This window comes from Sceloporus occidentalis, unplaced genomic scaffold (assembly GCF_023333645.1).
Source record: "Sceloporus occidentalis isolate IW3139 unplaced genomic scaffold, rSceOcc1.0.p SCAF_2, whole genome shotgun sequence".
In the NCBI taxonomy this organism is placed as follows: domain Eukaryota; kingdom Metazoa; phylum Chordata; class Lepidosauria; order Squamata; family Phrynosomatidae; genus Sceloporus; species Sceloporus occidentalis.
Genome location: NW_028316982.1, coordinates 127,699,182 through 127,712,263, shown reverse-complemented (window position 1 = coordinate 127,712,263; position 13,082 = coordinate 127,699,182). Strand labels below are relative to the sequence as shown.

The 13,082-nt window shown below is 41.8% G+C and overlaps 1 protein-coding gene across 8 annotated transcripts in view; it reads right to left on the bottom strand.

Annotated features, from left to right (window-relative positions):
* The window catches only part of LOC149319007 (WASH complex subunit 2A-like), a 174,022-nt gene that overhangs the window by 41,953 nt on the left and 118,987 nt on the right, over positions 1 to 13,082 (bottom strand). For all 8 annotated transcript variants that reach the window (XM_089510917.1, XM_089510914.1, XM_089510910.1 and 5 more), the window contains one exon: positions 2,538 to 2,637. In XM_089510917.1, coding sequence (XP_089367043.1) covers positions 2,538 to 2,637 — 100 coding nt within the window. The remainder of the gene's footprint in view (positions 1 to 2,537; positions 2,638 to 13,082) is intronic.

Below are 13,082 nucleotides of genomic sequence, written 5' to 3'. Positions count from 1 at the left end.
TCTTCCAAATCCAAAGAGGGAGAGCTCCGGTGGGACTCATGCCGACCACGGCATTCCTTCCCGGCCCCTGTGGAGGCTGAGGCCTCCCGAGGGGCCTGGAAGGAGGGAGAGTTCCGGCGGCACTCATGTTGACCGCAGCGCTCCTTCCCAGCCCCTGCGGAGGCCGAGACCTCCTTAGGGGCCTGGAAGGAGGGAGAGCGCCGGCACCGCAGCGCTCCTTCCCGGCCTCTGAGGCCTGGAAGGAGGGAGCTGGCTGGGCTAAACCCGGCGTATAAGACGACTCCCAACTTGGAAGAAGATTTTCATGGGTTAAAAAGTCATCTTATACGCCAGAAAATACAGTATGGTAATTAATTAAGGTTAATCATATATTTAATCAATTACATTGCTGAGAGATTTAATGAATTTAGTAAGGACTCATTAATTGGCTTATCAGTTATTAACTGAACAGACTGGAAGTTACTGAAAGTTTATATGGATTATTTAAATGATTAAGACTGGCTGAATTAATTCTTATTTAATTATTTAAATATCCAATCAACTGACCTAAGTCCAAAACACACAACAGAAACAATCCAGTTTGAGACCTGAGCCACTACTGGGAACGACAGTTTATTGTGGCACCAGAGCTCTCTGACAGTGAAGGCAAAATGTCTCACAAACTAGTTGATTAATTTGGACTCTAGCTGAATTAATTGGGTCTAAGATGGATGGGGCAGCACTCTCAATTCCAAGATGTTGACACTGACAAGTGTACAGGTTGGAGTCTCCTTCTTTGGAGTTCTTTAAACAGAGGCTGGATGGCCATATGTCAGGGGTGTTTTGACTGTGTGTTCCTGCATGGCAGGAGATTGGACTTGATGGCCCTTGTGGTCTCTTCTAATTCTATGATCCTATGACTCATCACTGTTGATGAAACATACTGTAGTTACATCACTATGATTTGGAGACTAAACAACAATCCTTGCAGTGAAGGCACTTGGGTTCTCCATGGCTTAAAAATTCAAGACTCAAAGTTCAGCAGTTTTTTAGGATAAGGAAGATACTTTAATGACTATCAACATATGTTAATGCACAGTTAATCACACAATTACTGCAGAATCCCACTCCAACTTGCTGTGCTAATTAAAGGAGGCACTGAAAGAAAAATGATGAGGGATGCTGTTTTGCTTTTTGCAGGACAATGCACCTCCTCACAGGGTTGGCAAGACAATGGAAGTTTAAAAGAATTTGAGGTTTGAGGACAGAGACCATCCACCCTTCCCACCAGATCTAGCTCCATCTGACTATTTCCTGTTTCCATACCTTAAAAAGTGTTTGAAAGGAAGGACATTTTTGAATGATTCAGAGGTGCAGCAGCAGAGCAGTATTTTAGTGATGAGACACCAGAATTATTTTAGAAGGGATCAACAAACTTGAGCAACAATGTGCCAAGCGCATAGAACTGAGTGACTTTGTGAAAGAGTGTGTAAGTTTCCATGAAGGGAGAGACTGAGGACCACAGAGACTATCAGGGGGGTGTAGGAAGGAAGAGGCGTCTTGGATGTCTGCTTCCCTCAGAGGTTTTGCTTTTTGCCGGACTGAAGACTCTCACTCAGCAGGCACTGACCTCCACCCAGCACAGCTGCCTTGCCTGGCTGAACTATAAAAACAGGACTTCAAGGGAGGCCTGATGACCACAGAGACCATCAAGGGGCTGTAGGAAGGAAGAGGCTACTGTGTTTATTACTGCCTTGGACCTCTGCTTCCCTCAGTGGTCTAGCTCTTTGTAGGACTGAAGCCCTGATTCAGCAAGAACTTGCACTTTATTCTTGCACTGGGTATAGAGGGCAAAGGTTTGTCCTTTTGCTGGGCAGAAGCAAGGGTCTGTTACCTTGGAGGAAGAGAGGCAGGCCAACTCCATCTGACCTAGCCCAGATTAGGAAAGAGACCCTCCCTCCAGTCCATCTGCTATGGTCCAGGTCTCAGAGGGAGAGAGGAACTAATGGACTTATTCCCCTTCCCCCCTTCTCCTTTTGTGTCATGTCTTTTTAGATTGTAAGCCTGAAGGCAGGGAACTGTTTAATTAACCATTTTGTAAGCAGCTCTGAGAGTCTTTGTGGCTGAAGAGCGGGGTATAAATACTCCAAATAAATAATAAATAATTTTTCCATGAATATGTGGATTAGCATGTAAATTTCAATATTCTTGGTAATTTCCTTCATGGTCAAGCTGAGAACTTTTCAGCACCCCCTCACATAACTTTATTCCTTTTCAGTGTGCTATAAAATATATAATTTTTACATTTAATTCTGAAGTCTTCCACAAAAGAACACATGAAATGCTTTCCTCCACAACCTTATATTTATATGAATGGGACAAGCATTGTATTTAGCAGATACTAGCTGACTAGGCAGAGTAAATCCAAAGGAAGTCTCCAACCCTTACATGGTGGCAGGAAGTAAAGTGACTAAAATGAGACATGTAAACTTCTGCAAGATAACACAAAGTGTTTGGAGAATTTCCAGTTTAGAAAACTGCACTTGAACGGCACTTACCATTACTGAGGGATGATGTGATGACTGAAACCTGAAGAGTGAGTCTCCGTTTACATCAACATCTTCAAACAGAACAGCAGCTTTTTGAGATTTTCTTTGGCTGTAGCAAGGGGCGGGGTAAGGGAAAGAAAAAGCCAAATCACATCTTCTAAATAAAACATAAACTTTAGATTTCTTGGTCTAAGGTGCAAAATTAAATTGCTCTCCACAGATTACAATATTAGTTAGAAGGCTAGAGTCTCAAAACTTTGGTCATTAGAACCACTCAAACAAATGACAGCTCGTTGTAATTTTTATTTATCAGCACTGGGTCACTAGTAATGGAAAAATGGGAATTAGATTTATTGTGAAATTCCATTTTCAGTAGTAGAATGGACGATAGTACGGAGAAGGAAAAGCCAACCAATCAGGTTCTTTTTAACTTCATGTTACTGAAAGGAGAGTTCCCCTCTTCAGTTTTATAAAATCATAGAGTAGGAAAGGATCACATGGACCATGTTGTCCAACACTCTGACATGCAGTAGACAACTAAAGCATCCCTGAGATATGGTGACCCAACCTCTGTTTGAAGCCCTTTAAAGAATGAGAAAGCCCTTTAAAGAAAGAGTGCTGTCTGAGATTGTCTATTCAGAACAGTCTTTACAGTAATGTTTTTCCTTATGTTTAGGTAGATTCACTTTTCTTGTAATTTAAACCAATTGGTTTTTGTTCCAGTCTTTAAATAAGCAGACAACTTCACTCCATCTTCTACTTTTGCTACACTTTATGCACAAAATGTGGACAAAATGGAATTTTCCTTAAAGGTTTTCAAAAAATTAAATAATTTTGCCTCTGCAAGAATTGTGTTGTGTAGGATTTTAATTGTAATCATCAAGGGATGGACTCAAAGGCTTTATATAATGTTGCTTTACCAAAAGTAATGGCCCTTCCAAATCTATGATTCTATGACACCAACTGTAATTCTCCTTGCCATTTGATTCCAAGGAAGCTGTCTCTGTACTGAATCCATGTCTGTTGTCAGAAATGTAGTGGATGATGGCAATCAAAATGAAACTTAATCCAGACAAGACAGAGGTGCTCCTGATCAATTAAACGGTAGGTCAGAGAATAGGGACTCTGCCATGGTTACATTGCCCCGGAAATCTCAGGCTCATAGCTTGGGTGTTCTCTGTTGTCCTGGACACAACTCGAAGATTGGATTCCCAGGTTTCACCAGTGGCCAAGAGTGCATTTATACAGCTAAGACTCATGTGCGGGCTGTGCTCATTCCTTGAGACATCAGATCTGGCTATGAATCATAGAGTTGGAAGAGACCACAAGGGCCATTCAGTCCAACCCCTGCCATGCAGGAACTCACAATCAAAGCATCCCTGAGAGCCTCTGTTTAAAGACCTCCAAGGAAGGAGACTCCACCACCCTCTGAGGGAGTGTGTTCCACTGTCAAACAGCTCTTACTGTCAGGAAATTCCTCCTAATGTTGAGGTGGAATCTCTTTTCCGGTAGCTTACATCCATTGTTCCAGGTCCTAGTCTCTGGTGCAGCAGAAAAAAGGTTACTCTCTCCATCTATTCAAATATTGAAACAGGGCTATCATATCACCTCTTAACCGTCTCTCCTCCAGGCTAAACATACCCAGCTCTCTAAGTGTCTCCTCATAATGCATGATTTCTAGACCCTTCACCATTTTGGTCCCCCTCCTTTGGACACGCTGCAGTTTCTCAACATCCTTTTTGAACTGTGGTGCTCAGAACTGGACACAGTATTCTAGGTGAGGCCTGACCAAGGCACAATAGAGTGACAGTATTACTTCCCTTGATCTAGACCAGGGGTTCCCAACCTGGGGGTCGCCAGGTTGGGAATCCCTCCCGCCCTGCAGGTGCCGGCACTGGAGCAGGCATCGCGTGGGGAAAAGGTGAAGGGGCGGGGCTCCCTCCTTTCCCTTCTCCCTGCGAGTGCCGGTGCTGGGACAGGCACGTGCAAGGAGGAAGGGAACGGAGGCAGGGCTGCCTCCTCCTCTCCCTTCCTTCCCGCGGGTGCAAGCACCCACAGGGAGGAAGGGACAGGGGGTCTCTCCTCCTTTCCCTTCCTTCCCACAGGTGCAAGCACCCATGGGGAGGAAGGGACGGGGGGCCGCCTCTTCCTGTCCCGTCCTTCCTGTGGGTGCAAGCACCCACGGGTAGGAAGGATCGGGGGGGCCGCCTCCTCCTCTCCCTTCCTTCCCACGAGTGCAAGCACCCAGAGGGAGGAAGGGATGGGGGATCCCTCCTCCTCTCCCTTCCTTCCCACAGGGAGGAAGGGATGGGAGGGCTGCCTCCTCCTCTCCCTTCCCGCGGGTGCAAGCACCCAGGGGGAGAAAGGGATGGGGGGGTCCCTCCTCCTCTCCCTTCCTTCCCGCGGATGCAAGCACTCACGGGGAGGAAGGGACGGGGGGGTCCCTCCTCCTCTCCCTTCCTTCCTTTTTTCCCATTTTTAAATATTTATTGGTAGAATGAAATTAATAAATGTTATTATAATAAATTGATAAAACAAAATATTGGTTAATTCGCCTTACAATGATATATAAAAATTTTACATAATATCCCCCATACATATAAGATATCACATTATATAATATATCCCTTTATAATATATCCCTTTATATCCTCTTTACTACTTCATCTAAACCTAATTCATATTTCTTTTCATAATTACCCCCTCCCCCCCGTTTCCCCCTTCCCCCAAGTGCTCCCCATCACCAGAGCCTAATATCTTCTTATTACTCTACCTCCAGAATTGTAGCTCTTCCTCTGGTGGTAAACACCCATGTGCAAGCACCCACGGGGAGGAAGGGATGGGGGGTCCCTCCTCCTCTCCCTTCCTTCCCGCGGGTGCAGGCACCCATGGGGAGGAAGGGATGGGGAGGCCGCCTCCTCCTCTCCCTTCCTTCCTGCGGGTGCAGGCACCCACAGGGAGGAAGGGACAGGGGGCCCCCTCCTCCTCTCCCTTCCTTCCCACGGATGCAAGCACCCACGGGGAGGAAGGGACGGGGGGTCCCTCCTCCTCTCCTTTCCTTCCCGTGGGTGCAAGCACCCACAGGGAGGAAGGGAAGGGCGGGCCGCCTCCTCCTCTTCTCCCCAGGGCTGCCAGGCAACCGCAGGGAGAAGGGGATGGGACTGCAAGCCCCAGTGGGCTTTGCGACCGAACGTCCCGCCCCTTCCCGGCCTCCCAAACGATCAGGGAGGCTGCGGGCGGGACTTTCGTCTCCAAAGCGGGTCGCAGCCCAACAAAGGTTGGGAACCGCTGATCTAGACACTATACCTCTATTGAGGCAGCCTAGAATACTATTGCCCTTTTTAGCTGCCACATCGCTCCAGGACCAAATGAACTACATCCAAGGGTATTAAAAGAACTGGCAAAAGTAATATTGGAGCCATTGGCAATAATCTTTGAAAACTTCTGGAGAACAGAAGTGCCAGCAGACTGGAGGAGGGCAAATGTTGTCCCCATCTTCAAAAAGGGGAAAAAGGAGGATCCCAAGAATTATCGTCCAGTTAGTCTGACATCAATACCAGGAAAGATTCTAGAGCATATCATTAAACAGAGAGTCTGTGAACATCTAGATGACAATTCCATAATCACACAAAGTCAACATGGGTTTCAGAGAAACAAGTCATGCCAGACAAACCTTCTCTCTCTCTTTGATAAAATTACCAGCTTGGTAGAGGAAGGGAATGCTGTGGATATAGTATATCTTGATTTCAGTAAGGCCTGACAAGGTTTCCCATGATATTCTTGCAAACAAGCTTTTAAAATGTGGGTTAGACAAGGTAACTGTCACATGGATTTCTAATTGGTTGACTGGCCAAACCCAAAGGGTGCTCAACAATGGCTCTTTTTCATCCTGGGGTGAAGTGACTAGTGGGGTCCCACAGGGCTCTGTCCTGGGGCCAGTGCTGTTCAACATCTTTATCAATGACTTGGATGACAGAATTGGGAGCATACTTATCAGATTTGCAGATGACACCAAATTAGGAGGAATAGCTAATACCCCAGAGGACAGGATCAAATTTCAAAATGACCTCAATAGACAACACAGAGAAATAAGGTACTGCACTTAGGGCGGAAAAATGAAATGCACAGATATAATGGCCTTTACTCTGTTCTCATTCTTCTCGATTTGTCTGCAGCCTTCGACACTGTTGATCACTGTCTCCTAATTGACATACTCTCTGACCTTGGGTTCTCAGACTCTGTTCTCAACTGGTTTAGATCTTACTTGTCTGGCAGATCTTTTGCAGTAGTTGCAGGGGGTCAGACTTCTTCTCCTGTTCCCTTATCTGTTGGAGTTCCCCAGGGCTCTGTTCTGGGTCCCCTTCTGTTTTCTCTCTACACACTGTCCTTAGGAAAACTCATCAGCTCTTTTGGTTTTTCCTACCATCTGTATGCTGATGACACCCAGCTGTATCTTTCTGCCCCTGACCTTTCTCCAAGGCTTGAACAGCAAGTCTCGTCTTGCCTTACAGCTGTCTCACTGTGGATGCGCCATCGGCGTTTGAAGCTCAACATGTCCAAGACGGAGCTTCTTGTCTTTCCTCCTAAGCCCAACCTTCAACACTCCTTTTCTGTCTCTGTGGACAACATTTCCATTCAACCAGTCCAGCAAGCCCGCAGTCTTGGCTTTATCTTTGACTCTTCTCTGTCGTGCATCCCTCAGATCCAGACCACAGCCAAGGCTTGTAGGTTCTTTTTGTACAATATTGCCAAAATCCGACCATATCTCTCCGCCTCTACTGCCAAGATCCTGGTCCATGCCCTAGTGATCTCACGACTTGATTACTGTAATGTCCTCCTGGCTGGACTTCCTCTTTCTCACCTCCGTCCTTTAATCTCTGCCCAGCATTCAGCTGCACGCATTATCACTTCCACCCACCGCTCTGACCACATCTCTCCTGTGTTGGCATCCCTTCACTGGCTCCCTCTCCCTTTCTGCATTCAGTATAAGCTCTTGCTGTTGACATTTAAAGCCCTCCATGGACTGGCCCCTCCTTACTTATCAGACCTCCTTTCTCCTCACCTTCCCACTCGGGCCCTCCGTTCTGGTAGTCAAGGGTTCCTGTCTCAGCCCATGATTTCCTCTGCCCCATCCCGGATTCGCCCCTTTTCACTTGCTGCCCCTCACTCCTGGAACCTTCTTCCCCCACAAGCAAGAGTCATCACTTCTCTAACCAGCTTCAAAACGGAGTTGAAAACCATCCTGTTCAGAGAAGCCTTCCCAGACATCGCATAATTGTTGCTTACTATCTGATGTTCTGTTGTTGACTGTATTGCTATGTACTGTATATGTATTATCCTACTTGTGAGTATGTATTTTCCCTGGATAATGATTAACCTTCCATTTTGAAGCCAAACCCTCCCTCCTGTCCATCTGCCTTGGTCCAGGCCTCGGAGGTTGAGAGGAACTGCTGGACCTCTTACCCTTTCCCGTCACCACTCCCTTCTCCCTCTGTGTCATGTCTTTTTAGATTGTAAGCCTGTGGGCAGGGAACCATCTAACTAAAAAGATTGCATGTACAGCGCTGTGTAAATTTACAGCGCTTCATAAATAAAGGTTAATAATAATAATAATAGGATTGGGGACACTTGGTTGAACGAGACTACATGTGAAAGGGATCTAGGAGTCCAAGTAGACCACAAGTTGAACATGAGTCAACAGTGTGATGCAGCAGCTAAAAAGGCCAATGCAATTTTCGGTTGCATCAATAAAAGTATATTGTCTAGATCAAGAGAAGTAATAGTGCCACTATATTCTGCTTTGGTCAGGCCCCAACTGGAATATTGTGTCCAATTCTGGGTGCCTCAATTCAAAAAGGACATTGAGAAACTGGAGCGTGTCCAAAGGAGGGTGACTAAAATGGTGAACGGTCTGGAAACCATGTCCTATGAGGAACGACTTAGGGAGCTGGGGATGTTTAGCCTGGAGAAGGGAAGGTTAAGGTTAAGGTTATGATAGCCCTGTTTTAATATTTGAAGGGATGTCATATTGAGGAGGGAGTGAGCTTGTTTTCTGCAGCTTGAGGGGATCTGGGGAACTCTCTAACAAACAGGATATTAGTTTAATAATTTTGGAGGAATTAAGGGAATTTAAGAAATCATTTAAAAAAGAAATAAGGGAGGAATTGAAAGATACAAGGGAAGAAATAAGGGCAGACACGCATAAGGAAATACAAAGCTTAATGAGCAAGATTGATAGAATAACAGGAGAGGTTAAAGATTTAAAAACAGAAGTGGAGCAAGTGTCTACCCAAACAAAAGCTCTAGAAAGAAAAACAAACAATATACTGACTGATCAACAAAATGTGAACATGAGTTTTCTATTACAAGAGGTGAGATATAGGGAAAGAAACTTAAAAATATGAGGTTTGCCAGAGATTGAGAAAGAACAGCTTTTTGACCGTATTATCCCAGGTCTGGCTGAATATATTGAGGTACCGGAGGAAACTTTATTGATATATATATAGAAAAAAATATTCAGAATCAATTCTAGACGGGCTAAAGAAAAAAATTTGGATAGAGACATAGCAATTTGCCTGACAATGCTAGAATCAGAAACAAAATCTGTTCCCAGAGCTTGCAGAAAAAATTAATAATAGAGGACAAGGAAATTGAGGTATATAAGGACGTGCCCATACAAATCTTACAAAGAAGACAAGAATATAGATTTTTAACACAAGCATTGTGCAAAAACAACATAAAATACAGGTGGGACACATTTGAAGGGGTTTTGTTCTTCTATAGGAAAAAAAAGTATAAAATAGACAACTTAGATAAAGCCAGGGAATTCTACAGGAAAGTGTTGGAAAAGGGGAAAAACCCAGAGGAAGATCAAGCTAAGGAGAAAAAAGGTTCCAAAGAAAATTTACAATTAAAAGAGGTTTAGGACCCAGATAAGAGTAAAAGGATATCTTCCCAGGAAAAACAGGAGAAAAGGGTTTATAGAAAGAAGGAAAAATGAAATTTAAAATAGGCTCTTTAAATGTAAGAGGTTTAAATAAGCTACATAAGAGAAAACTTTTATTTCATTACCTGGTAAAGAGTAAATGTGATATTGTGTGCATTCAAGAAACTAAAATAAAAGAAAGTGAAATAAAATATTTGAAAAATAATAGCTTAGGATGTTTGTTTTGTTCACTGGATAAAAAGAAGAGAAGAAGGGGTGTTGGAATTTATCTAAATAAGAAGTTTAACTGTAAAGAGCTATTCAAGGATGAAGATGGAAGGTATGTTGCGACCCAAATGGATATGAATAATCAAAAACTGAATATTGTCTGTGTCTATGCCCCATTAGAAAAGAAAAACACTTTTTTCCAAAAGCTGCGACAGGACCTAAGTAAATTAGAGGGGGATAGAACGATAATAGTTGGAGATTTTAATGGTGTGCTTAAGCCTAAAAGAGACAGGAGAGCAAATAAAAAGATTCATAACAATCAGGGGAAACTTCCTTTCAGTTGTTTTGATATGATAAAAGAGAATAACTTAACAGACATATGGACTTACCTTTATAAAAATAAAGATGGATTCACATACTTTTCAGAATCCTGTAGGTCAGCCTCAAGGATTGATATGTTTCTAACGACAAAAAAAGTTCTACCTCTGATAAGGAAAATGGAAATTGCTCCTAGGGAGTTATCGGATCATAATATGATCGAAATGACCATGGAGGTAGAAGGTGGAATGAAAGAATGGGTATGGAAGTTGAATGAGAATCTATTGAATGATGAGAAATTTGTAAAAGAACTTAAAGAGGAAATTAAATTGTTTCTAATATAAAATACTTCCAAGGAGGTCAAGGACAAAATTGTATGGGATACGTGTAAGGCTGTAACTAGAGGGCTGTTAATCAAAAGGGCAGTAGAATTGAAGAAGCAAAAACAAGGAAAGCAAGAAGAATTACAACAAGAACTTAAGAATTTGGAAGTTAAAATGCAGAAAAAAATGAATAATAAGAGGCTAGAAAATCAGTACAGAACACTGAAACTTAAGCTGCAAGAGGATTGTATAGAGGAGATGACAAAAAAGATCAAAAGGATTAAGCAAAGGTATTTTCAACACGCAAACATAACAGGAAGATGGCTGGCCTTTAAACTTAAAAAAGAACAAGACAAAAGAATAATAACGGAGATAAATCATAAAGGGAAAAGAATAACAAGTTTGAAAGAAATTAAAAAGGCCTTTGGTGACTATTATCAAGAGTTATTTAGGGAAGAAGGAGATAAAATAACAAAGCAAAATAAAATATCTGATTTCTTAAAGAGGAAAGAGAGTAGTATATTGAAACTTAGTGAGGAGCAGAGAGGTCTATTAGAAGAGCCTTTTACACAAAAAGAGATTCTAGAGGCAATAGATGCATTAAAGTCTGGAAAATCGCCTGGCCCAGATGGCTTTACTGCAAAGTTCTATAAGATTTTTAGATTAGAAATTATCCAAATAATGTGTAATGTATTTAACAAAGTGAAGATGGAGGGAAAACCAGAATCTTGGGATAATGCTAATGTGGTTATAATACCCAAGGAGGGGAAAGATCCGACAGATCTGTCGAGTTATAGGCCTATAGCGTTGCTGAACCAGGATTATAAAATTTACACATGGATAATAGGACATAGGTTAAGGAAAGTGTTGAACGAAATTATTCACACTGACCAGAAAGGATTTTTGCCTGGTAGGCAAATAAAACAGAACATAAGATCTTTGTTGAATATTGTCGAATACTATAACACAAATAGGGAAAAAAAGTTAGCGCTGATATTTCTCGACGCCGAGAAGGCCTTCGACAATATAAATTGGCAGTTTCTCTTGGAGGTGTTAAGAAGAATGGGTTTTGGAAAGAATATGGTAGCGAATATTGAACAGATTTATAAGCAACAAACAATTCAAATAATAGTGAACGGGGAAAAAACAGGGAAAATTAATGTGGATAAGGGCACTAGACAGGGGTGTCCGCTGTCCCCATTGTTGTTTATAATGGTACTAGAAATTTTGAATAAATCTATAAGAAGTAATAACAAAATCAAAGGCACAAGGATTAAAGGATATGAACATAAGACAAAGGCGTATGCCGACGATTTGGTTATAATATTAGAAGACCCTATGAAGAGCATAAGTTATATATTAGAGGAACTGAACGATTTTGCTAAGGTCTCAGGATATAAAATGAATAAAAATAAGACACAGATGTTGACAAAGAATTTAAATGAGAAGGAAGAAGAGGTACTATCCTTAAAATCAGGTATAAAGGTAGAGAAAAGGGTGAGATATTTGGGAATATGGCTCACAAACAATAATTTAAATTTATTTGAGGATAACTATAAAAGAGTCTGGAAACAAATAAATAATGATATGATTCAATGGAACAAATTCGATTTAACCTTATATGGCAGAATTGCAGCTGTTAAGATGAACGTGTTGCCTAGATTGATGTTTTTATTTATAAATTTGCCAATTATCATGAAGGACAAGATATTTAAAGATTGGGAAGGGTCAATATTTAAGTTTATATGGAGGGGCAAAAAAGCAAGGATACAGGGTACAATATTAAAAAAAGAAAAAGCCTTGGGAGGATGTGCCCTACCAGATTTAAAAATTTACTATAGAGCGTGCAGTCTAACTTGGATTCAAGAGTGGGTTACATTGTCAGACAAACATCTATTAGATCTTGAGGCAGTTAACCTTAAATTTGGATGGCATGCCTATATGTGGTACAACAAAGACATAGAAGGCAGGGAATTTAACAAGCATATATTGAGAAAAGCACTGTTTAAAACATGGAAAAGTATAAGAGAAAAGATTTTGGACTACCTAACTGGGTTTTGATTCAAGAAGCATTTTTTGGCAAGGGGAAAGAGAGAGAAGAATGGATAAGAAACAGAGACCTGATAAAAATAAGTAATGATGGTAGGATAGAAATTGTCGATCTTGAAAATTTACATCGAAGAGATATTAAACTGATTTGGATATATGCAAATAGTACAAAAAATTAAGAAGGACATGAAAGATAGAGTCTATGAAAAAGAAGTTAGTAAGTTAGATGAAATGTTTTGGGAAAAGGATAAAGGAAAGATATCCAAAATATACAGCTTTCTCTTGAACAGAGAACTGGAACAGGAAGTGATTACTCATAACATGACAAAATGGGCCCAAGAAATAGGGCACAACATAGATATGGACCACTGGGAAAATGCGTGGAGTAAAACTAGTAAGTTTACGGCATCTCAAGATTACAAAGAGAACTGTTTAAAGGTTGTGAATCGCTGGTATTATACACCGCTAAGGATCGCAAGGATTTACAACTTAAGTAACAATGTCTGTTGGAAGTGTCAAAGATGTAAAGGAAATTATCTGCACATGTGGTGGTCTTGCCCTAGGGTTAAAAAATTTTGGCAGAAAGTTCATTGTAAGATACAAGAGATATTTAATGTGAAATTTCCCTGTATTCCGAAATTATTTCTACTTAATATGACATCTTTCCTTGGTGGAACGCTTGAACCAAAATTTTGGAGAATCTTCCTTTAT